The sequence below is a fragment of the Leptonychotes weddellii genome, chromosome 6 (assembly GCF_054177405.1).
Source record: "Leptonychotes weddellii isolate Sample4059 chromosome 6, ASM5417740v2, whole genome shotgun sequence".
NCBI lineage: Eukaryota > Metazoa > Chordata > Mammalia > Carnivora > Phocidae > Leptonychotes > Leptonychotes weddellii.
Window position 1 is genome coordinate 135,400,720 of NC_138374.1, and position 24,328 is coordinate 135,425,047.

General features: G+C 42.1%; 1 protein-coding gene across 1 annotated transcript in view; it reads right to left on the bottom strand.

The window, feature by feature from the left end:
• The window catches only part of LOC102739819 (spectrin alpha chain, erythrocytic 1-like), a 36,659-nt gene extending 12,603 nt beyond the window's left edge, over positions 1–24,056 (bottom strand). The window contains exons 1-18 of the mRNA XM_081823158.1: positions 23,948–24,056; positions 22,577–22,816; positions 21,420–21,545; positions 19,507–19,647; positions 18,635–18,781; positions 16,616–16,749; positions 15,920–16,064; positions 14,262–14,416; positions 13,168–13,303; positions 12,960–13,061; positions 11,336–11,473; positions 10,591–10,701; positions 8,952–9,029; positions 8,650–8,805; positions 6,198–6,402; positions 4,618–4,799; positions 3,000–3,243; positions 1,636–1,758 (exon numbers count right to left, since the gene is read on the bottom strand). Coding sequence (XP_081679284.1) covers positions 1,636–1,758; positions 3,000–3,243; positions 4,618–4,799; positions 6,198–6,402; positions 8,650–8,805; positions 8,952–9,029; positions 10,591–10,701; positions 11,336–11,473; positions 12,960–13,061; positions 13,168–13,303; positions 14,262–14,416; positions 15,920–16,064; positions 16,616–16,749; positions 18,635–18,781; positions 19,507–19,647; positions 21,420–21,545; positions 22,577–22,813 — 2,560 coding nt within the window. The 5' untranslated portion in view covers positions 22,814–22,816; positions 23,948–24,056. The remainder of the gene's footprint in view (positions 1–1,635; positions 1,759–2,999; positions 3,244–4,617; positions 4,800–6,197; positions 6,403–8,649; positions 8,806–8,951; positions 9,030–10,590; positions 10,702–11,335; positions 11,474–12,959; positions 13,062–13,167; positions 13,304–14,261; positions 14,417–15,919; positions 16,065–16,615; positions 16,750–18,634; positions 18,782–19,506; positions 19,648–21,419; positions 21,546–22,576; positions 22,817–23,947) is intronic.
• Between the last annotated feature and the right edge of the window lie 272 nt (positions 24,057–24,328).

Genomic DNA, 24,328 nt, shown 5'->3' on the forward strand with positions numbered 1-24,328 from the left:
ATCCAGCAATTGCACTACTGGGTATTTACCCCAAAGATACAAAAGTAGGGATCCGAAGGGGTACGGGCACCCCAATGTTTATAGCAGCAATGTCCACATTAGCCAAACTGTGGAAAGAGCCAAGACGTCCATCGACAGATGAATGGATAAAGAAGAGGTGGTATATATATACAATGGAATATTATGCAGCCATCAAAAAGAATGAGATCTTGCCATCTGCAATGACGTGGATGGAACTGGAGGGTATTGTGCTGAGCAAAATCAGTCAATCAGAGAAAGACATGAATCATATGATTTCACTGATACGAGGAATTCTTAATCTCAGGAAACAACCTGAGTGTTGCTGGAATGGTGGGGGGTGGGAGGGTTGGCATGGCTGGATGATAGACATTGGGGAGGGTATGTGCTATGGTGAGCACCGTGAATTGTGTAAGACTGTTGAATCACAGACCTGTACCTCTGAAACAAATAAAAAAAAAATCTTAAAAAAAAGAAGATGATAGTAGGAAGGGTAAAATGAAGGGGGGGAAATTGGAGGGGGAGACGAACCATGAGAGACTATGGACTCTGAGAAACAAACTGAGGGTTCTAGGGGGGCGGGTGGGGGAATTGGTTAGCCTGGTGATGGGTATTAAAGAGGGCATGTATTGAATGGAGCACTGGGTGTTATATGCAAACAATGAATCATGGAACACTACATCAAAAACTAAAGATGTAATGTAGGGTGATTAACATAACATAATAAAATTAAAAAAAAGAAATGGTGTTATTAACTATCAAGAATATAATTGCTTTAAATGTAAATGATCAAAATAAATAAATGTAAATGATCTAAGGCAAGTCTTCACAGATCTGGAAATTCCCATGCGGGAAAAGGACCTGATTTGTTTTCTTTCTTTTTTTTTTTTTTTAAAGATTTTATTTATTTATTCATGAGAGACAGAGAGAGAGAGAGAGAGAGGCAGAGGGAGAAGCAGGCTCCCAAGGAGCAGAGAGCCCGATGCGGGACTCGATCCCAGGACCCTGGGATCATGACCTGAGCCGAAGGCAGACGCTTAACTATCTGAGCCACCCAGGTGCCCCCTGATTTGTTTTCTGGGGCTTTATAACTTCAATTCTAAATTCTAAAACTTCTACGGAAAAGCATATTGATTATTAGCATAAAAATATTTTATTTAATAATTTTGCCTTAACTGAAGAATACAAATGACTGGTTTATGAGGTAGGGAGGTTCCTGTTATTGGAATATATAAGCAATATTTTTTTTTAAAGATTTTATTTATTTATTTGACAGAGAGAGACACAGCGAGAGAGGGAACACAGGCAGGGGGAGTGGGAGAGGGAGAAGCAGGCTTCCCGCCGAGCATGGAGCCCGATGCGGGGCTCGATCCCAGGACCCTGGGATCATGACCTGAGCCGAAGGCAGACGCTTAACGACTGAGCCTCCCAGGCACCCCTATAAGCAATATTTTATCACCATTGTATCTGTCAGAAATGACCAAGGGGAATTTCTGCATTGAAAGGGAACATGAATCGGATACCTTTAAATTCCCATGAAGCCCTAAAATTGAACAAACTTCTTCCCTTAAGTTTAACATAGTGATGATTGACCAATTCAACCTGAACCATACATACCTTCCTCTACCATTTTGTTTCCCTTCTCCGTTATTGCTTGGATGTGTGGCTCATGACTGGCAATGTTATCCTGGATGACTTGGTGTCTGTTCAGAAGTTTCTTGGAGACAATCAGGTCCTTGCCTACAGAGAAAAATAATTTCAAGGCTGGTATTGTTCTAGTGTATGGAATAAGAAGAGGCTACTCTACTTTTTATAACTCTTGGACCTACAAGTTTTTCCCTTTGAGGCTGTAATCCCTGAGTGGGCTTCCTGAAATTTATACCATTTGTCTGAATTAACTCTGCTTGGGGTTGTTCTTCCCTTTTTCTCTTTGTATTGAAAAAATTCAATTCATTATTTTACAAAAGATAATAAATAAGTCACTGTATAGGTAGAAAGGCAAGTAACTCTTCAACTAGAACTTTCAATATCATGCAACCAATTTTGTTTCAGCATATTATAGTGTAAAAAGCAGAATCTTCCACTTACTACTTCCTATGCATGTCAGAAAGTTATTAAATCCTCTAACTTGGTATTTTTTCACCATGAAAATGGTGTGTTATATGTTTTAAAGTTTTCTTTGTAAAGATTAGAAATAACTTATAAAAAATGCCTCCCTTGCTGCTAACATTAACAAGCACCAACTAAATGCTATTCATTGTTAATTTCCTTCACCTTCTAAGCCCCCCATTTCTAGATGTCAACTCCCTATCTCCACACATCCATGTGTTCCCCCCTTCCCTTCAAAATTCCCTTCCCTATGACTTTCCAGAAGCTCTCCATGCCCGTCCACACTTCAAAAGTCTTTTCTCTTCTAGAAGTTTTCCTAGACTTGACCCTCCACTGTCACCATCATCAGCTCCTCATAGATGTCCCCAGTATGTGGGTATGAAGTTTGCATTCCACATGTATCCTAACACTGGCAATAATGGATAGCTCCCAAAGGAAAGGAAGGTATGTACTTTCTCTGCTGTCCCACCCCTTTTCTCCTTGTAGCAATTCAGATCTTCACAGAAGGGAGGCACTGACACTATGGACAAAATTACTTAGGACCTCAAGCACCAACCATGATGGCTCAGCCAAGGGCCTTGGCGGTAACTTAAGTTAGAGCAAATAACAAAAGGCTGAGCCCTCCACCTCTTCCCAGAGGCCTTCAATTCATGGCACTATTCATGGTTTGCTTTAAGAGATAAACTCTTCAGTATGAGTTTTAACAAAATCTTCTATGGAAGATGGGAAAATGGTTCCTGAGTGTGAAGGGGAAGAGCTGAGAGCCAACTGTATCCCCCATGACCACGTCCCAGGTTGTCCCAGATCTCTCTGACAGTCAGTACACCCTGGTCTTCTCCTATGGCTCAGCCCGCTCACACTCAGGGTCTAACCAAGGTAGGTGGAAGCCACTGAGGGCTCAGTCTCTTGGATCCAGGCTTCCTCATCCTCTGTATCCCTGCAGATCTGATGCAGGTGGAGAAAGTCAATGAGCTTCTTTTTCCGGGTGCTCAGTGGTTCCTTCAGAGCTTCAAACCGGGACACCAGGGACTCCTGCCTTGCTTTTATGTTCCCAGCATCAGGATGGTCTATTTTTTCAAAATATGCTGCCAGGTCTATGAGGGTGTCCACCTGATCCTGAGGGAGAGATAGAACAGATGTCAGGAAATGCCATCATTTAGTAGAAAGGAGTGGGGGTTCAGCATGGGGAGGCTTCGGGGAGAATCGGCTCCCCCCAGTACTGTGTTACGACTTCTAATCACATCCGTGAGATAGAGTGGCAGGGGATGCTGAATTGAGGACCACGTCATCACCCAAGAGCTATTTATAGGAAAGTACTTCTTAAGGCTCATTTCAGAAAGACAGAATATATATAGAGTGTGCCAAGGAAATCAGGGAAACCACATATACAGAGTCTTAACTGTCAGGAGTGTTAATAAACTGTAGTTAATTGTCAGAGAGTGTTAATAAACCATGGCCCCGAGGAAAACAGAGGGAGCCTTTCTGTCTGCTTCCTCTCCCACCCTCCTCCCTTGCAAATGAGCTGCAGGTGTAACTAACACAGAAGCTTCCCAGGCTGAAGTTTGTGGCATCCCAGGAACAATGCCCAGGAGATAAAATGCGGTGTTTCCAAAAGGAATCTCACTGTTTTGTTACCTTGTTTCCACCTCCATCAAGCCATCCCCAGAGCTATCTAAGAGACTGGGTTCATTTCCTGTTTTCTGTTTCCTGTAGATTATTCTGTCTTTCCCATTTAATCCAAGGAGCAGACATGATAAAAGTGTATTTTAACAGGACAGATCAGTAGGACTTTCTAGGGAACAACAGAGTCAATTTTAAGTACAAGCTAGGACGCTGTGGATGCAAAAGTGAGTCAGTTAGAAGTGGATTCTCTACTGGGTTCTCCAGAAAATCACCCAATGTCCACACTCTAACTTACTGGATAAATTCAAGTGACAATCTGGTGGGATGTCAGGGGAATTACCCTGACACTCAGAGCCTACACATCCACATCCTAGTCCTTGCCCTGTTGCCAATTTTCTCTGTGACCTCATGGAAGTCACTTCACAGCTATAGGCTTCAATATTCTTAAATAAAAAATAAAGCAGTAGGATTAAAGATATTTTCAAGCTTTGACTCATAGAATGCCAGAACAGGAGGAGGCAATGTTGTCCAAACCTTGTGGTACAGATGAGCACAGAGAGATATGAGAAGGTGAAAAGATGCACCAAAGGTCCCATACGCAGCGAGTGATGAGCTGAATACAAAGCCCAAGTTTCTGGAGTGAGAGTGTGATGCCATATGTAGGGGAGCCCACAAAGCCACCCCATCCATGGGGTTCTAACAACCGCACCCAGGACAATTAGGAAGGGTCAGCTGACCAACTAAAATTTTGGAATTTTTGCCTTTGGTTTCTTGCTCTCTTTCTCTTTCAATAGTTACTTATTATGAGTGTGCTCAGGGCATGAACGGGCGCTCTGGTCTACCATCGCCGGAGACCTGGCAACTGACCTGATGAGTGCCCACAGCAGACTCCAGGAAGCCGTGTTTCCTGAGTAGGTTCTGTACATCGGCCAGGCCTTTCCCGTAGTCCTCAGAGGCCACCTGCTGCTCCATGTCCCCCAGCCAATGCTCCAAGTCTTCTGCAGTGTTCTTGAATTGCAGCTCCTGGTTAGCTTCATACAACTGGTTCCCTGGAATAAGGCATTAGGGATGCGACAGATACCATGACTCTTTCTTACTGCATAGTAATATATCTTCCATCAAACTTAAGGAGAAATATAATATTTTGATATCCTAATGAGAATGAAATATCCATCTCACATGTGATTATACAAAAAAAAATCACCTTAAATTTGTGGAATTTGGATGGTATTTGTTTTTAAATATAGTAGCTTTCATTCTCAAAACAAAGATAAACAATCAGTTTATTCCCTGCTGAGGAGGTACCGTCCTGTTGTATTAGATCCTAACCATCTTGGGTATTTTCATATGTCATGTGCTACTCTCTATTGAGACCTCCTTTTCAAAGGGATTCAAACCCAAACTCTGCATTTCCCAAGAGAAGTATAAAATTGGGACTTGTTTCCTTTTGAAATTTTGAACTGTCTTTTTACAAATGTCTTTCTCAGAGTTTTGCCAGCCCTTCCTGGTACCTTTCCTTCATCGCGAGCCATGCCTCACAGTTCTCTCTTCCAGAAAATGCCTTGGTTATCCACACCATTCTCAGCTAAATTCTTTATTCTTTGACCTTACAACAATTATTTGCATTATTTCTGCAAAGCAATTGTTTTATCTCCTGATGGTGGGGAATAGCAGTAACATCTTACTGTTACTGTAAAGTCGGATTTTTTTTTTTTCCTAAACCCAAAATTGGGATGATATCTAAAAGAATCAGCATGGTATATCTCTTCTATAACCAGAGCAGGTGTCTACAGATGGAGTCTGTGTCTCACAGGAGAATATTGACAGGAAAACCTCATTATTTGTGTTAATTACCACAACTGACTGATTTTCTAGAGAGGTGAGGTTAAATGTAAGTAGAAATTATTCAAGCAGACATGTGGGAATTTTTTTTTAAGGGCTTACAGCAGGGCCTGAACACTTACAGATAGGTGAAAAAAGGCAAGTCATCAAGTCCCATTTATAAGAATAAAATATTGTAGGAACATCACATGTGGTGCTGACAATCTTTTAATGTCTACTTTAATAACCTGGGTCATAATATCTTGTCTCATCTATAGAACCCAAGTAGGTAAAACCTAATTTAAGGACACCAGTTTCAGGTACATAGCCAATACCGGATTCATGGCTCTGGAATATTTATTCAGGAGAAAGAAAAAAAAAGTGGGAGCAAAGTGAAGAAAACAGAAGTAATTTCACTTAAACCTACATGCATGAAGAAAACATAAAGTTGTATGTATATAATGTGGTAAACTTAGGTTGAGTTATAAAAACTCTGTTCAATACAGGAAGAAATGAGTGGCATCCCTTCTCATGGCAGTCACCAGGCAAATTCAAGGTGGTAGAGATTAAAATGGTAGGTTTCAGAACTTAGGAGGTAGCCTTTCACCGAAACCTCTGCTTCTCACCTTTGTGCTCTGTAGCCGCCAACAACTCCTTCCAGAGGCTGACAACCTCACCCACACGATCAGCCACCTTGTCCGAGGCATAGTGATCAGCCTCAATCATCTCCTGGCCAGTTTTCTCTAGTGTATTGAGCAGGCGTTGATAATCTTCCAATTCATTTTTAAACTCTTCCTGCTTTTGAACCCGGCTCTTCAAGTTCTGTATATCCTAAGTCCAAAAAATAAAGGAAACTTATCTGAAGAATGGGGAGCAGAAATTTTGAGGATAGGGGTTACTTCTCACTATAAATACAACTGCATTAAGGAGAGGAAACAGGGGAACTGTCCTAGTCTAAGTACTGAAGCACAGAATGTGAGCAAACTCATGTGGCCAACCCCTCCTTCTAGCCACACCGCACACATGGCTAATTGACTCATGCATGTAATTCTAAAGAGCCTAGATATCTCCTGAAGATCATTTTGAATATGGTGGCCATGCAAGAATTAACAATCAATCAGACATTATCAGCAATAGTCAAACTATGGAGAGAGCCCAAATGTCCATTGACTGATGAATGGATAAAGATGTGGCATATATATTATATATATATAAATATATAAATATATAAATATATTATATATAACATATATAAATATATATTTATGATGGAATATTACTCAGCCATCAAAAAGAATGAAATCGTGCCATTTGCAATGACATGGATTGATCCAGAGTGTATTATGCTAAGAGAAATAAGTCAGTCAGAGAAAGACAAATACCATATGATCTCACTCATATGTAGAATTTAAGAAACAAAACAGATGGACATAAAAGAAGGGGGGAAAAAAGAGGGAGGCAAACCATAAGAGACCCTTAATGATAGAGAACAAGCTGAGGGATGATGGAGGGAGGTGGACAGGGGGATGGGCTAGATGGGTGATGGGTATTAAAGAGTGCACTTGTTGTGATGAGCACTGGGTGTTGTATGTAAGTGATGAATCACTGCATTCTACTCCTGAAACCAGTTTTACCATATATGTTAACTAACTAGAATTTAAATAAAAATGAAATAAAAAAAGAAAGAAAAAGAAAATCAGAGAGCTATCATGAAAGATGATAAATTTTTCCCATTTCCTTCCTGATGCATGATTTCCTCATCTGGAGAAGATCTGTACACCTTCTGTACCCTGGAACCACACCTCCTCCCAAGAACACAAACATATTTCCAAGTTTCACAAAATGAAAGGTACAGATAAGATGCTCATAGTTCTATAAATATATAGGAACAAAAGGATCAAGGTATACATTTAAGACTAAATGATGTTTAAAAAAGTAAATATTGTGAATCAGTATTGGCCTAGAAATTAAGAGACTAATTCTAGCCTCGACTGTAAATGTGAAATTGTATGAGCATATATAGGTGGGTATAATATATACCCCAACTCACATAACACTTGTGAGTGAAAAATACATGTGTTACACAACCCCAAGGTAGAGAAATCTATGGCTTAGAGAGAAGTCAAGAATTTCAATGAATCATGGATCACTACATCAAAAACTAATGATGTATTGTATGGTGACTAACATATTATTATTTTATAATAAAATAAAATTAAAAAAAATTTTCCCAAAGTCACATAAATAAGACAGAACTACGAGACTTCAAGCCCAGGTTCACCTTCTCCAGAATTCATGCCTCAAATGCTTATGTTAAACTCCCTTCTAAATAAATGGATAACTTTGGGCAAGTCACTTTATAATTCAAATGCTTGGTTTCCTCATCAATAAAAAATAAGGGGTTGTTCCCTTCTGGCTACAAAACCCTGTAATTCTGCATTATGCCATACCTTGAGGTTACCTTTAGGTTCCTAGTAGCTTTTAGTAAATGTGAACGTACACCGGGATCAGACACAATATTTTCCTATTACAAGGGTGCAGAGGGGAGCAGCAGAGTTGGTGGAGGGACAAGAAGCAGCTAAATAAGTAGCAGTCCCTCCCTTCCCCCATTCCATTATGGAAGTTGTGCTAGAGAGGGGCGCCTGGGTGGATCAGTCAATTAAGAGTCTGTCTTTGATTTAGGTCATGATCCCAGGATCCTAGGATGGAGCCCCCTAGTCGGCCTCCCTGCTCAGTGGGGAGTCTGCTTCTCCCTCTCCCGCTGCCCCCCCCCCCATTTTCTCTCTCTCTCTCTTTCAAATAAAAAGTAAAATCTTAGGGAAAAAAAAAGAAAGAAAGAAAGAAAAGAAAAGAAAAGAAGTTGTGCCGGAGAAAGGAAGTGAGAGGCAGTGGGACACAGGAAATCCAGAAACCAGATTCTTGGCTTTTAACAAAGCATTTGCCTTGAGGGACTCATGACCCTTCTGTACAGAGGGTAGAGCTTGCCTGTTGAACACTAGCGTCTTTTCAGCTCTAAGACTCTAGTCCCATGAAATTAAGTCCTGATGAGTATGCCCAAGGTCTGAAAACCCTGCTTACCTTGTAATCTTCATCATCTGCCAACTTTTTCTTCTTGTTGATCCAATTCTTTAGGTCATCTGAGTCCTCATACAGTTTCTGCAGAAGCCATGAATCCTCCAGGAGTTTGCGCCGAGTGGCAGCCCTCTTACGTAGGGCATCCCGCCGGGCCAAGAGCTGCAAAAACCAAGATGAAACTCATGGTCAGCAAAGCCAAATATGGACACATGAGATTCGCTGTCCAGCTTGGTCCCTGAGCCCCAACACCTCCCCAGACCCCAGGGCACGGGCAGGCAGATACACGTCTGGGACCTCCAACATACGCTATCCCGAAGAGCAGCAATGTTCTCGGAGTCATAATGATCACTGTCAATCAGCTTCTTTGCATTATTGTCTACGGTCTGAAAAACAAAAACAATAAAAACCAGAGGGGTTTCTCTCAGTGGCTCCTGAGTAAGTGGCCACTGTTTGGCTAGCTGTTTAAAGAGGAAGCATGGCAATGTGGGAAGAGAACAACTTTCAGGATCAGAGATCTGGGACCTAGTTCTGATTTCTATTACAAATTCTGTTTCAAAATGTATATTTGACAAGTTAATTACCCTCTTTTATGCCATAATATTTTTAGTATAGGTTATAGTAAATGAATTTTGACGTCACTTGAAAGTGGATATTTGATCTATTCTTAATTTTTTTAAGATTATATTTATTTATTTATTAGAGAGAGTGAGAGTGAGCATGTGCTCATGTGGGGGGAGGGGGAGAGGGGGAGGGAGAGGGAGAGAATCCCAAGCAAACTCCATGCTGAGTGCAGAGCCCTACTCCGGGCTTGATCTCTTGACCAGGAGATCATGACCTGAGCTGAAACCAAGAGTCAAAAGCTTAACCAACTGAAGCACCCAGGCACCTTATTCTTAAATTTTCAAGAGGAGGCATTGTGGATATAGTTATGTCCAGTGGCCAGCCTCTCTCTCTCTCTCTCTCTCTCTCACTTTCTCTCTCTCGTTCTCCCTCCCTCCCTTTCTTGCCCTATTACATATATATAGATATATATATTTATATCTACATCTATATCTCTAGCCTCATGGGAAGAAGGGTCAGAAATTTTTCCTCATTTTCATTCATGAACTCAGATTTTTAGAACTCAGGATAGATTAAGTGGTGGAGAATGGGAAAATAATCTAAAATACATGATAGCATTTTATAAACAATAACTTATTTTATACTGTTAGCTTTTACCAATGAAAATCAATAGAGCAAGCATAGGGATGGATAAGGGACCATATTAATCTCCATATTAACAGATAGGACTTGGAATTCTATTGTTACGGTTGTTGCTGCTGCCGGTGGTAGTATGTGTGAGTTAAAACCCAGCACCAGCCTAGGGGACAGCCAGAGATATACAGTACATTGGACCAATAAAATCCTTCCACACTTGTCTGAACCCTGCTTATACATTGACCAGTTTCTGGGACATTGTAGTGTAGGGTTCACAGGAAAACTGTGGTCGCATTAGATGAAAAACATAAAGCTGAAGATATACAGGAAAAGAAGAGATGTTGTTTGGACATCTAGATTTTACTAGAGAAAACTAAATGGAGACATTACTGGAGAGGAAAAAAACCAAAAAAGTAAATAACACATTTCCAACTTTCAAGTAATGATTCTGTATCAGATACGGATCCAATAATATTTATTTACACTGCAGAAAAAATAAGACAATCATGCACTTTATTGGAAAATGTAAATGGCTAAAAAGCTTTAAAAACTTTCTAAGTATGCTTTGTGGAATAAGAAATGTGATGATAAAAATGGGTATGATTACTTTTCTGGATGTTTTCTCTTTTGAAAAGAACCCTCATGTTATGTCTGAGAGTGACAAGTGGTTCTCTCTAAGGACGGGTGTTGTATGAGGTGACACACACACACATGGAGCCAGTGCCCACACCAGAGCCCACAGCTCACTGTGATCTTCTCTTCCTGGGCGGTGAAGGCCTCCTCAAAGTCATCATGCTTCTGAAGAAGGGCTTCCACGCTGCCCAGGGAGTTCCCCAAGTCCTCGTTCTCCAGGAAGTCCTGTGGAAGACAGAGACACATCTCAGCTCTTCCTTGTCAGTGAGAAATACTGCTTTTGGAACATCTCTGAGACAAGGACTAAGGATAGAGAGGAGACAGTGGGAGAGCAAGGAGTGATTAGCATATGGTGGGATGGTGTGTAGGGACCGACCTCGAAGAGCAGAAACTTCAGACTCCTCTCCAATCCTCTCACACAACTTTATCACTTTTGTCGCTGGTTCTGTCCACATAGAATCATCCTGGCCAATCCAGGCTCCATTCTGACCTCCCAGTGCTGCCTCAAGAGGACCACTCACCTCCTCCGGGAAATCTCTGGTTAACCTTGCCCGACTTGTCGCAACTTTCTACTCCTGACCCCCTTAGCAATGTGATTGATATTCATCTGGCCTTATGTTCGGTGACGGTTAATTCTCCTCTGCTGCATATTTGTGTATATTCTTCTAGGCATCTGTTCATGAGGGAATTGTAAGAGCCTCAGAAAAGGCCAATCTCATCTTCTCCTTGTAGATCACCCTCCACTTCCTAAGACAATCTCTAGCCCACAGAAGTAGTTGGAAGGGTACCATGGCAGTCATGTGATAAATGAGGGGTGGGAGAAATGGCTTCTGGACACTTGCTGAGCCCCTCCTGTTACCTCTTGTCTGCTCATCCAGCTGTCCACTTGCTCACTGTCGCGATAGAAGAGATGCAGGTACCAGCACTGCAGGTACTGAAGCTGCTGCTGGTCCCACAGCCCCAGCAGGGCCGCCCAGTCGTCGGCAAGTATTGTCATCTTTGGAAAGGAAGAGACGATGGGAACATCTAATAAGTGCAAGGCCTTCGGAAGGATGCACAAATGAACAAGAAGCAGGTTTCTCTGATGACTTCAAGGTCTGAGTGAGGAACACGTATCATATTATTATGAGATAAAGCGGGGCTAACTATGCATCAAAATTTCACACACTGTAGTAGAAAATGCGCTAAATGCATCGCAGAGATACAACAACACACTTAATATGTATAAATGAAGCAGAGAAGATGAATTCTGATTGGAAGACACAGAGAGTAGAAGTGTGGAAAGTATCATACCAAACAGAGATTTAAAGGGTGGGGAGGGGGATCAGGATGCCAGGAGGACATACCACGAGCACACAATTACTCCAAGTACTTGTTAGATTATACAAAGTGCTCCAGAGAGAAGTGCAGTGTCTAAAAAAGGTGGACGCTTGATGAAATGGACATTTATAGAGCACTTAAATGGTCCGACTGAGAAGTTCGCATTCTCTTCTGAAAGCAAATAAGAACCACCAAGGAAAGGGAAGGGTGACATTCTCAAACCCGTAAGAGCCTTTGTTCCTGCTCACACGTCTGCCCCAGAAATTCCAGCTAATTAGCACCCCTGCTGTGTTAACGCCATCAAAAAGGCAGCACAGATTCTCAGAATCCCAGAAATATAGGTATGTGGGCAAGGATTTAGGTTTCCTTGGGCAGGAAATTATTAAAAATAAAAATCTTACTATATTTTTTCCCGTAGAGTTCTGGATGAATTCAAAATATGGCCATCTCAGCCTCATCCATCCACCATCTCTAGAAGCTATGCTTGGAATCTAATGAGATGCAAAAAAGCCTACAAATCTTATTTTAATGATCATCCCAAGGAGTTCCTGTGACTCTGTGACTGAAGTAAAACCTCTCAGGGGTGATGGGGTTGAGGTGGGTCCTTTTGATCCAGGAGATTAGGATGATGGCAAACCTGATTGTTCAGTCAGTGGGATTCTGACGTTTAAAGCTTTCCTATTATTTAATGTAGATTTGAGAAACACCGATATAGGAAAATCAGTGTGATTTGAAGTTGTATAGGAGAGAACAAAGCCAGCCATGTGCCAGGCATCAAGGAATGCAAAGAGGAATAGGTGCAGTCCTCAAATAGGTGCAGTCCTCAATCTAGAGGTGAGCATGGAAGAGCGATAGAACAGAGCATGTATGATAAGGCACAATGGTATGGAGGTTTCAAATTAGGTAGAAGGCAGGTTGATGAAATCAGATAGGTTCAGGAAATAGAGGCTCAGGGGTGAGCAAGCACACATCACATCCTGAGAATTGCAGACAGCTCGACTTAGCTAAAGCAATATGTGAAGGAAGGTTGCAATATGTGAAAATTGGGTTAATATTAAGATGTCCATAGGACTTCTTGTCCTATTCAGAGATTATTATATTATTATGAGATTAAGTGGGGCTAAATATGTATCAAAATTTCACACATTGTTAAACTGGATTACCTTTTCCCGAACTTCATCAGAGGCTTCGTGACTAGCATCCAGCAGAGCCTGACCAGTCTCATCAGCAGATTGGAATCGCTCCTCATAAGAGTCAATCTCGTGCTACGGCCACAAGGCAAAATGTCTTAAAATGCAGCAAGAAAACTTCTGGCACTCTTGGCCCCTCCCTCTTCCCCCCTCAGGGGGCGGGGGGGCTCTTCCTGTCTACCTTGTGTTGTCGATGCCGGTCCAGCAAGGCCTCCCCACTAGCCACATCTGTGGGCAGCTCATCAGCACTGATCAGAGCGGTCTTCTCCTTCATCCAGCCTGATAGCTCCTCATAGTCAGATAAGAACCTCTGGTACCTGCAGGGAAGGTAAGGTAAAGGACAGGAAGGAGAAACCAGGTGTAAGTGGACTTTGAGCCAAGAGTTAGGGTTGGGTTGAGGTAAGATGTGCAGTGTTCTCCTCACCCTAATCCTATCCCTTCCATCCCCCTGATGGGTTTCCGGTTCCTTTAGTGGGGCAGGTTGGGCAGATTGTCCTTGACTCCAGGCTGCTGACTCTTGGGATGGATGTGTCATTGTGTGATGAGGCACCTGGGCAGTGCTTCTCCAACATCACAAGGTCACACCACCCCAAAGGGACTTGAAGTGGAGTAAAGTACTCCCAACGAGGCCAGTAAATAAGACATGGCATATAAATAACAGGGAGCACCTGGCAGGAAAGGGGACCAGAGTTAAGGTTAGGAGCCCTCGTGCGCCTAAGTCACCCCTAACTCTATTGCTAAAAACAAAACCACTAAAACAGTTACCTATTCAAATAATTAAATGCTCACCAGTTAATTTGGAATTGTAAAAGTAAGATAAACACTGCTTTCTGGTGTTTTAATGACTAACTATAATCATTAACTACTGAAATGATACCCAGCTTTTTGGCAAGCTAACCCACATTCAGGAAATAATTCTAGATTTAATTTTACATCCTTCAGCTTGGAAATTTATTTCAGTTCCTAAGCTAGGGCCAGGGATTTTGATGTTTCTTCAGTTGCTTTTCCAGGTCCTTGGGCCACTTGATAGCATTCTACAACTTTCTCAGTAGAGGAAGACCGATGGGGTGCGGTGCGGGGGGGAGGTAGCATGCTGGGTGTTATGTCAGCCCGAAGAGAACTTCCCTTAACAAATAAAGCTTTTTTTGCCTCTACCACCGAGTAGGCAGGAGGGCTGAGTCCCTCATTATTTGATCTTTTCACTCTTACTTTCTGCTTTTGATGTTATATCCAAACCCTGTAGAGATAGAGCAACAGAGAGGAAGGATTCCCCACCCGCAAGAAGCCTCCAGCTTCGCATATCTGTTGGTAGCCAAGGCTCGAATGTGCTCCCAGTTGGAGACCAGATCCTCTTTCATCTGTTGGATCTGAGATGCCTCTGGAGGATGGGAAAGCTTCAGCTTGTCCGCTTTGGCACATAACTCCTTCACCTTTGGGATGAAAAAGAAATCTAGCGGGAAATCCAAGCACTCTGATTCATCCTGACAAAGTTTTATGGGAGAGATCTGACAAAACAACCATATGAATACTGATAACATACTTACACTGATAATTTTATATTAATATGCTAACATACTATATCAGCAATAATAATTTACTGACCACTTTTGTCTCTTATTGAGTGCTTACTGCTCAGCACTTCACATGCATTTACTTGTTTTATCATCTTTTTAAAATAATACTCAGAGGTAGAAACTATTCTTATTTCCCCCTTTATGTGAAAACTGAGAGGTAGAGTATTTTATTTGTTCAAAGTCATTTAGCTACTAAGTGTCAGAAGCAAGGTTTAGACCTCAGACTGTCCTTCACCATCCTCTATACTGTTTCCATAAATACTGTTGTGGGAATCAGAGAAACACTTTTGCCCAGGAGAATTTCTGCCAAGAATTCCAGCAATGCCAGACCACTCTGAGAACAATTCCTAAGGAGCAAGGCCACTGGGGCAAAAAATGTAGACATGGGTGACTTTGCACATGTTACCATTAGTGCTTTCATTATATTTAACTATAACCAGGTGTTGTCTAGGATTTAAAATTTCATTATCATTATGCATCAAATTATGGGATTTTATTATTCATTATTAGGTGAAAAAAATACAAAATACAAAAATGGAGCAAGAATGAAGGAAGTAGAATAATGGGATAGTTTTCAGAAACTGGCTCCAGGGACAAAGCTTATGGTCAGGGAGCAGCACGTGGGGACCTTCAGTGGGCTGACTCCACTGTACACACTCTGGAGGAGTTAGTTGAAGTTATGGGTGATGTTGTAAGGGGAAGAAGCAAGGGTGGGAGCCAGTCAGGAGTAGGGGCTTGCTCCAAGTTCAAACATGCCTATGTCTACTCCTCTAGGGATAGGGACTAGGGTCTTCCAGCTTTCAGAAGAGAACCCAAAAGTGGATGTAGTAACATGCTCTAGGTGTTTCTGAGTTTATTCGGAAGAAGAAGAAGGAGAGAAGGAGGAGGAGGAGGAGGAGGAGAGGGAGAGGGAGAAGAAGAGGAAGGAGGAGGAGGAGGAGGGCAAGAAGTAGAAGAAGAAGGAGAAATTTCTTCCCTTATCTACTGAGTGAAGGACAAAAAGAAATAGGATTCAGCTGGAACTGACAGAGGTGTAGTTTGACCAAAGGAAAGATTCTCTGACTGCAGGTACTGAATGAGATTAGGAAACTATTCTTGGAGTTATCCTTTTTGTTTTTAAATCATGAAGTACATTACAAAAAACACAAGAGTATATAAAACATGTATGTATATTTAAATAAAAATAAAGGACATCCAATGTCCATGTATAAGTTATGAAGTAGAATGATGAAGTATATTCAGGGATAAGGAATTTATCTTTATCAAAATAGTGAATTTACTGTGTCCTCTGGAGGCAAGGTACCCACCAAATGCCTCTTTCAGCCCAAGAGGACAGCCAGGCTTCCAACAGTGGCTTACCTTGTCCTCCATGACTGCAAGGCTCCTCTCAAGGCCCTTGTGACTATGAAACAGGGCCTCAGAGCTAACAAGGTCTTTGCCATAGTCCTCAGAGGTGACCTGAGGCTCCTTCTCTTTGATCCACTGGATGGCTTCAGTCACATCCCTGCCAGACAGCCAGATGAGTCCCAACAAAGAAAATGGCAGGCATTCCAGGGCAAACAACGTACAGAGCAAAGACCACCCTGGTTCACTCAGCTAACAATTACCTTGAATTCCTACTCACTAGAAAAAGTAATGTAAAGAGGTCTCGCCTTTAATGGTTTCCATTGAGATGTAGAGGCCTGGGCATTATCTGGTCATTGGGCCTCTAGATATCCTTCCCCTATCTGGGTCAGCTCTTACTGTCTTTTTTCTTCCCACTCAACCTTCCACCCCCATCCAGTTCCTAATATGCATTCCTTGTCTCCACAACACTTCCATCACTAATTCACCTGTGCCAGTCTTATTGCTTTGGGCTCCAGTCATCACACACTTGGCTATGGGGCGAGTCACAGCTGCCTTAACTACACTCTCCCTTGCTTCCCGAAGTGCCAGCACATGATTTACTTTGGTTTGAGATACTGGCCACTAATTGCTAACAGTAGCCAGAGGCTAGCACAAGTACAAACATGGTGCTGTTGCAGAGTTTCCCATATGTGTTGGCCAAATTCATACCTTCTGAATCGCTGGAGGTCTGCAGCACTGGACAGTGTTGCCTGTCGTTGCAGAGCCAGATTGAGGAGACGCTTCCAGGCGGTGTTCACCTCATCCTGCTTCAGCTTGATCAAGGGCAACTCAGGATGGTTCTCCTGTAAGAGGGAACTGGGGCTTGAGTTACGCAAAGGTGAGCCTATTCCAAAAATCATTGAACACTTCTCATTTCACACTGGTTCGTACTTTGCCAGGCATGGAGAATGACCATTTAGCCAGATACCAATCTTCACCGTAGCCCTGTGCCTCAGCATTACCAAAATCTAGAAGCCAACCCACCAGATACTATATCTATCTTTTGCTCACAGCTCTGGGGCAGACTGTTAACACAGATTGCCCAGCCATGATGTTATTTTCAGAATTCCACCTTGTTGATGCCTGCCAAGTCCCCTGAAAACCCAGGAAGAAAAAATTCCCTCTGCGAAATAGGACTTTACTTTCCAAAACTCTACTACTGTGGTTCTTAATTCCTTTGGGGTCCTGACACCTTTGAGAATCTAACAAGAGAGGTTTCCCTCTTCCCAGAATTATACACACATGCACACACATTTAATTTTGCAGAAAATTTCATACATCATTGCAACCCATCTGAAGCACTGAGATTTATGAACACTAGATTAAGTTAATGGCATCAGCCTATTTTGACACTTGGCAATTTCGAGCAGTTCCTATGCATCCAAGTCTTTCTACTCCTTCTGTCCCTGTCTCTTGGAATTTCCATTCCCATTCTGAAGCCTCTCCAGACAGAATTTTCTACATTCTCTTTGCCGAATTTATGGCCCTTTGTATTTGTAGCTGTGTGGGTTCCACCCCACAAGAGCAGAGGACACACTCTGTATTGGATTAATCCTTCCTATGGTAGATTAGATAAAATGGCCGTGTTATTTTGCCACGAAGCCCTCCTTGCAAGAAGGGAAGTCCATCTCCTCAGGCTTTGGATGTGGGTTGGCCTATGCCTGGCTTACCATAGAATGCGGCAGAAATGATATGAGCTCCTGGCCCTCGGCCTCAAGATGCCCTTCAGCTTTCTTACCTTTGGAACACTGACGCATAAAAAAGCATGCTGTGCTGGAAAGTGAGAGCCAACACCCCAGACATGGGACCAAGGCCATTTTAGACCCTCCACTCCAACTGAGCCACCAAATAAGTGCAGCCACTTAAGGTGGGATCAGGAGAATTGCCTAGCTGAGCAGCTGAATCACTGAATCCAGTAAAAATGACATGTTTGTTGTTTGAAGTTTGGGGATGGTGTGTTAGATAGTACTGAAAAACCGAGAAACTTTCGCAATGAGACAAAGGTGGCGGAGAGAGAGTTTACTTCCCCTAATCGAGTACCCATTCATCCCGAAGTCTCGGTTCCGTTAATACAGAAGGGGCGTCCCGTACTAGAGCTGCAGTGATGATGAAACCAAAAGCACAACAGCCAACGGTCAGAATTTCTAATCCCCTTACAGCACAAAAAATCAGACTGGCTCCCCATTTTTCCCGCATATCCTAGTGAAATTGAAAATCTATTTAAACATCGTCTTAAGTCAATGACGGTAAAACTGCCTCCCTTCCCCCACTCACAAAAAAAATCATGTATAATGACATCATATACATTATGATAGCCCACCATTATTTTATATTCTTTGCTACTTTATTCTAGTTCTTCTTCATGAGGAAAGGGTGCAGCACAAACACGAGTGATGGGTGTTCTGTCCGGGAGTTACTAAGTTGTGGGTCTAGTCCCTCTGCACACATTCACGTGCACACCTACGTGCACACACATACACTGTCTCTCCCGCTCACACCTCTATTTCCATAGCCTGGCAAGAGAGGACCCAGACAGGAGAGGAAACCGCCCCAGGCATGTTACCACAGGGACATGCATCCCTGTTTTCTCACAGTGTCCTATGTCCTTCATGTCCCACCTACTGATGGCTGGAAGGTTTTGAATACCAGAACCTTCGCCTTGCACTGACCCTTTGCTCCCCACCTCACCTCAGCGCACTCATTGGCATACTGGTTTATTCCGTCCACTTTCTCCCGTCGAGCTTCCAGGTCTGTTTGGAACTCCTCAAACTTCTTATGCAGAACCTCTGTGCGCTCCCAGTCCTCACCCAGCTCCACTGACGTCACTATAGCCTCCTGCGAGCAAGGAAAGTCTGTTGAGTCACCAGCAAAGTTTCTGTAGTTCAAATGCCCAGAACCGTTGCCCACACTCGCAGGAGAGCTCAGAAGGAGAGGCTGGTGGAGAGGAGAAGCCCTTCAGAAAAGAGCCGGAAGCAGGAATGTATTTCCTGAGGGGGCTCCCTGGTCCAGGGGCCATTGCTCTTTGGGGTGATCCTTCAGAAAGAACAGGAACATTGTTGGCCAAAGCTCCTGGAAGCACGCTTTTGTGTTCTGGAACATGAAAAATACATTCATCCTGATTCTACTCAATTCAACACACTGAGTATCTGCAAAAGCACCACGCTAAGTACTTACTTGGGTGTATCTTCAGTCTTAACCACAGGATTATTCTTCAAGTGTTTCAAAAAATAGAAACCTCCTTAGTTACAGGTACTGAGAGGCAGCCTTTAGGAAAAGACGGGGCAACACTCTCAGCCTGAACCCAGAGTAAGAGGAAAAATTTAGGAGGAGGAGCTAAGGGTCACGGAAGGTAGACGGGGACAAGCCTAGGGCACTTTTCCCTACACGCAATGTCAATGATCTCCAGGATACCCCTAAATCTTTGCCAAAATTGCTTCTTTCAAGGAACAAAGTCCAGGAACAGACATCCTGACTGCTTTCCGAGCAGCCTGCGTTAGATTGCTGGGGGGTGCCTGGGACAGGGATGGGAAGTCCCGCTTGTGTCCTGTGGGGTCCCGTACCTTGTCTCCGATCCACTCCAAGATGTCAGTGCACTCCTGCAGGTACTGCTGGAGCTTCAGGGCCCGCAGCAGCAGGGCGCCCCTCTCCTGAGTCAGTTCCACCAGCAGGTCCCATAGTTTGTGCAGCTCTTCCAGATGGGCCTTTGGGAGGAGACGCAAAACTGCTGAGGCACTCTACCCACTGTGGAGCAGGTACAGACGTGGAGGTGCGTGCAGAGAGGGGCCTGGATAAAAACTGCATTCTCCCGTGCAGTAATTGCTCAACAGATATTTAAAGGAGGAAATCGATATGCATGGGAGTAGCTGTTAAACCAAGCCACACGTGATCTGCCATAAGAGAAAAAAATGTAAAAATGCTTTGAGGTTTTAGAGGATGAAATGATTATAAACAATGAGACAGGATGGAAAGGATTCATGTAACAGTGCTTGATTTGAATTGAAGCTCGAGGAACAGATAGGATTTTGACAGGTAGATGACAGGCAGAGGGTGTTCTAAGTACTGGCAAGTCATAGAAGAAATTTAGCATGAACTGTTTGCTGGAAAGAGTAAGAGCTACGATGTTGCTAGTTTATAATGGAAATTAGTGGCACCAAAGCAATAAGAGAATTTTGAGACTATGTAATTGCAGGCTTTTATGCCAGGTTAGCTTAGAAGATCATGAATTACATAGCTTGTCAAATTGAAGGTACTCTCTATGTCATGTCCAAAAGAATCTTGTATTTTTCAACTACTCCATTGTTTACAGTAGCCCATAAACCACATTTCTCTCTGAATCCTCCAGGGCTGTGGTCTGATGGAGCACAGTGAGTCTGATAGTTGTGACAATGTCTCAAATATTTCTCAACGATTTTAATTAATGTAGGGGATTGGGGGCAAAAAAAGCTGTGAACAATACAAAAATAATTTCTATTTTTTATCAATACATAAATTTTGAGATTTTTCTTGTTACAGACTCTTCTTTTCAATAAGGTTTTCTTCTGGTTAAAGTCTGTGTTCTCTGACCATATTTTGTTGACAGTAAAATGGACTAGAATTCGTATGCTAAATGTAGAAAGACCAGAACCAATTTTTAAATATGTCACAAAATTTGGTGTGACAATTTCAAAAATACTTCAACAGTAAAAACAAACAAACAAATCCACTCATTCAGAAAAGATCCTGAATTGACTCTATCAACACAAACATGTTGGAAAATTGTGTGAATTAAGTCAGGAAAGAGTTGATACATTAGTAATGGATTTCAAAGTGGTGGTGGTCTTCAGTCCTCAGTGTCCAGGGAAGATTTTCTGAAGACAAGGTATTTTAGGAGTTTTTCGAAATGAGAAGAAGAGTGGAGTTTGAGAACTTTAATATTAGTCACAGCGTGTGGGCTGTGAAGAGAAGGAGGTATCACAGACAAGGGAGTGATATTTCAAAGAAGATTCACATGGCAGAGCATCCCTTGTTTGAAGAGTCTAAAGGACAAGGACTTTGAGGTTAGAAGAAATCATTAGAAATGACATTTGGGATGTCACATGTTGGAACACTGTTACACCCGCATTTGTATGTGTGCTCTGTAAAATAAACTTTGCAGATAAAAAAAAAAAAAAGAAAAGAAATGACATTTGGGAAAGCCAGTTCATCTGGGACACATGGAACTAGGTTGAAGAGGGCTTGATCGTAAGCCAAGTTATCCTGCGGTGGCCAGGGAGGAATGTGATGCTATCCCAGGATAGGTTTTGTATCATAGCTCTCTTCTTCTTGCCCCAGGGGACACGAGGATGCCCACCATCTTTCCTGCCCAACCCCAGTGGAAGACAAGAAGCAGGAACCCCAGCTCCATCTAGCTTTATACCTGGCATAATCAATTAAAACTCTGCTAACATAATCAACAATCGGAAACATCTCTTACAGAGTCCTACCATACGTTTACCTTGGTGTCCTCATGGGCAAAATGCCCCTCAGCAAATCGGGTTGCCCTGATTTCTTCCAGTTCAGGAATGACCCTTGATTTTGCTTGTACTTCTGCTTCGAAGGATTCATGTTTCAGATACTTGCCCTGAAGTTTAGAAATCAGAAGTTATGAAGCCTATCACTAATGAAGCCTAGTGTCCTTGGACCATAAAGGGGTTTTTCGGTTCCTTTTCTTACTTTGGGGCAGAACTACTTGTTTCACAACCTAGATAAATTGATAACCCATGACCAGAGATGGAGAAGTCACATCCTAAAAGAAATGGCCACTTCAGCCCAGGCTCAAAGTCAGGGGCCACAGAGAAATGTTTTGTCCTGTCCCCATTGACTTTAGGGAGTTTCCAGTATATACCTTGTTATTTTTAAGTCTCAGTTGCCATTGGTGGGAATGAAAAGATGTCCCACATTTGTTCCTCTTCAGAAGAGAGGAGGAAGTGCTATGGCAAGTTGAACACAATGAAGATGATCATTACAATAATGGCTTTTTTTTTTTTAATTGAGAGGTTTCTGCTTATCAGATAATACTCTTATTGTCATATATGTATCAATCCTTTTAATAGATAACACTTTGTTCTTGATCCAGGTGCTTCCTCTCTAAAGTCAATTACCCCTTTTAGGCAGGTAACCCTTTCTTCTGGTCATGACTCTGTCACACGCTGTAATAGAAGGAGGAGAGGAGCCTCCACCCAAGCTCTCCTCCTTACACCTGTCATGTGGACTGAGCAAGGGCACGATAGCCCCTTGGTAGAAACCCAGGAAAAATTCCACTGAACTACTCTCCTGAGCAGAGTGAAAGCACTGACATTTCTTCACCTCAAAATATTAAAGCTGCCTGGTGTGTCATAACTTCTTTGAACTCTCAGTCACTGTTATGCCCATAGCTTAACTTCAGACTAAGAATACAGTCACAGAGTGAGTTTCCTCTGTACATAAGACATGGGCTTAAGAAGTTAAAGACACAGGCCATTTAGAGGCAGAATTATGGTCCCTAACAGGTAGTCTGCCCTTTCTATGACATTATGTCCTGACATTTAACTAAATACGCACTTACATTACAAGAATGTTTCCCTCCCTGGAGATCTTAGAGTCTGTTCTGGGGAAGTCACAGGAACGGAGTACCTGTATGTTAGTTGGGTCTTCATAGCTCTTATCATCTGCAATCTTGAGTTTCTCCAAGATCCACTTCTCTAGGTCATCTGCATCTCGTCTGAAAACCTGGTAGTGATAGGAATCTTCAAGCTTCTGACCCCTCTCAGCAACCAGCTCCTTGAACCTCTTGTAGCGAGTCAACACCTCCTGACGCCTTTCCTGGATCTCCTCCGCTGTTTCCAGCACCTTCGGTCCACCGCTCTCCATAGCCTGAAAGTTAAAAATTTTCTCAAATCTCTGTGATGTCCCTTTTCTATGTCCCAAGGCATTTACTCGTGTTGAACTTACATTCGTATGTCTTGAAGCCTGTAAAAGCCTGTTGTCACAAGGGCTCTAGGATATTTACATAACTTCAATCACATGTAGCTACCCTTTAGGCTAATAATTCTATATCATTCAGAACATTTTTCCAACTTTTCACATAAATGTGTGACTACATTTACTAAGTTCTATAAATAGAATTAATTTGGATGAATGATGGGAGACAAGTTTGAATTAGCAAAATCACCCATTTCAGAGGAATAAAAAAGAGATGTAATTTTATTTTCTTTTCAAAGGTTAAAAAAGTGTTGACATGCACTGATCATTCTGAATTTAATCTAATGAATAAGTAAACATGGTTTGTAATAAACTTAATGAATGGCATACACAAACATTTGGAAATGTTTGTTTTTTTACATAAAATATGGCTCATATATTGTTCACCCTTTTTATTTGCTTTATTCAGAAACACTACAAATAAAAAGTTCAGCACATCCTTTATCCAACTGTTATAAATTTCAAATTATTAGCATCCCAATAATTGGCTTTTTCAATGTAAAAGGTTATACTGTTAAACGACATAAGTGGAATCTGACCTTTTTGGGGCAATATCCTCTGAAATCTCCATAGGGCTTACCTTCATTCATCTGGATATGGGCACAGTTTCCCCTAGCTTACCTCAGCCAGAACACTGAATACCCAGTTCAAATTTTCATCTTCTTCCTCCCCAAATATAATTGCCACTTTGTGGATGGCCTTTATTAGTTTGGCTACAGAATCAGATCATTCTAAGGAGCCCAAATCTTGCTTGTGTATTATTTTGCTCCAAGTTACCTATTTGTTCTCTATATGAACCCATGTAAACAGGTCATTGCTAGATTTTGATGCTGTGTAGCCACAAGCTCAAGGTCATTCTTTAAACAAATATTACAAAAAGAGTTAAAATTAAGCTTCTCTAATTCTTAAAAGCCAAGAAGCAATTCTTATAGATTCTATCAAATACAGTGCAGAAAGTTCAAAAGAGACAGCTTTCCTAATTGTATCAGTGACAAATTGTACTACAAAGAATTCTGTACTCACAGTTTCCTTTGGAAAGTGCTTCACTTTTTGGAAAGGTCAAGAACCTGGCAAGATAAAATGTATCCAAAAGAGAGAGGAAGAAGACAAAGAGAGACAATTCTCATGAAATTGTCTAGTCTTCTTCAGATAAAGATGAAAGAAACATTACATATGTAGAAGAGTCAAAAAAGAACCTTGGGGCGGGAATCCCGCCAGCTACAGTCCGCGTTATCTTCAGGAGACAGGTCCACACGTTATCTTCAGGAGACGACAGGTCCAGCCGAAGGAGCTGCTAACTTCCACAGATGCTGGGTGATTCAGCAGTTCAGAGAGACCGTGGCTCCAAAAGTTTCTCAATAAGACTCCATAAAACATAAAAGTCAGGTTTTTAAATGAAAATTA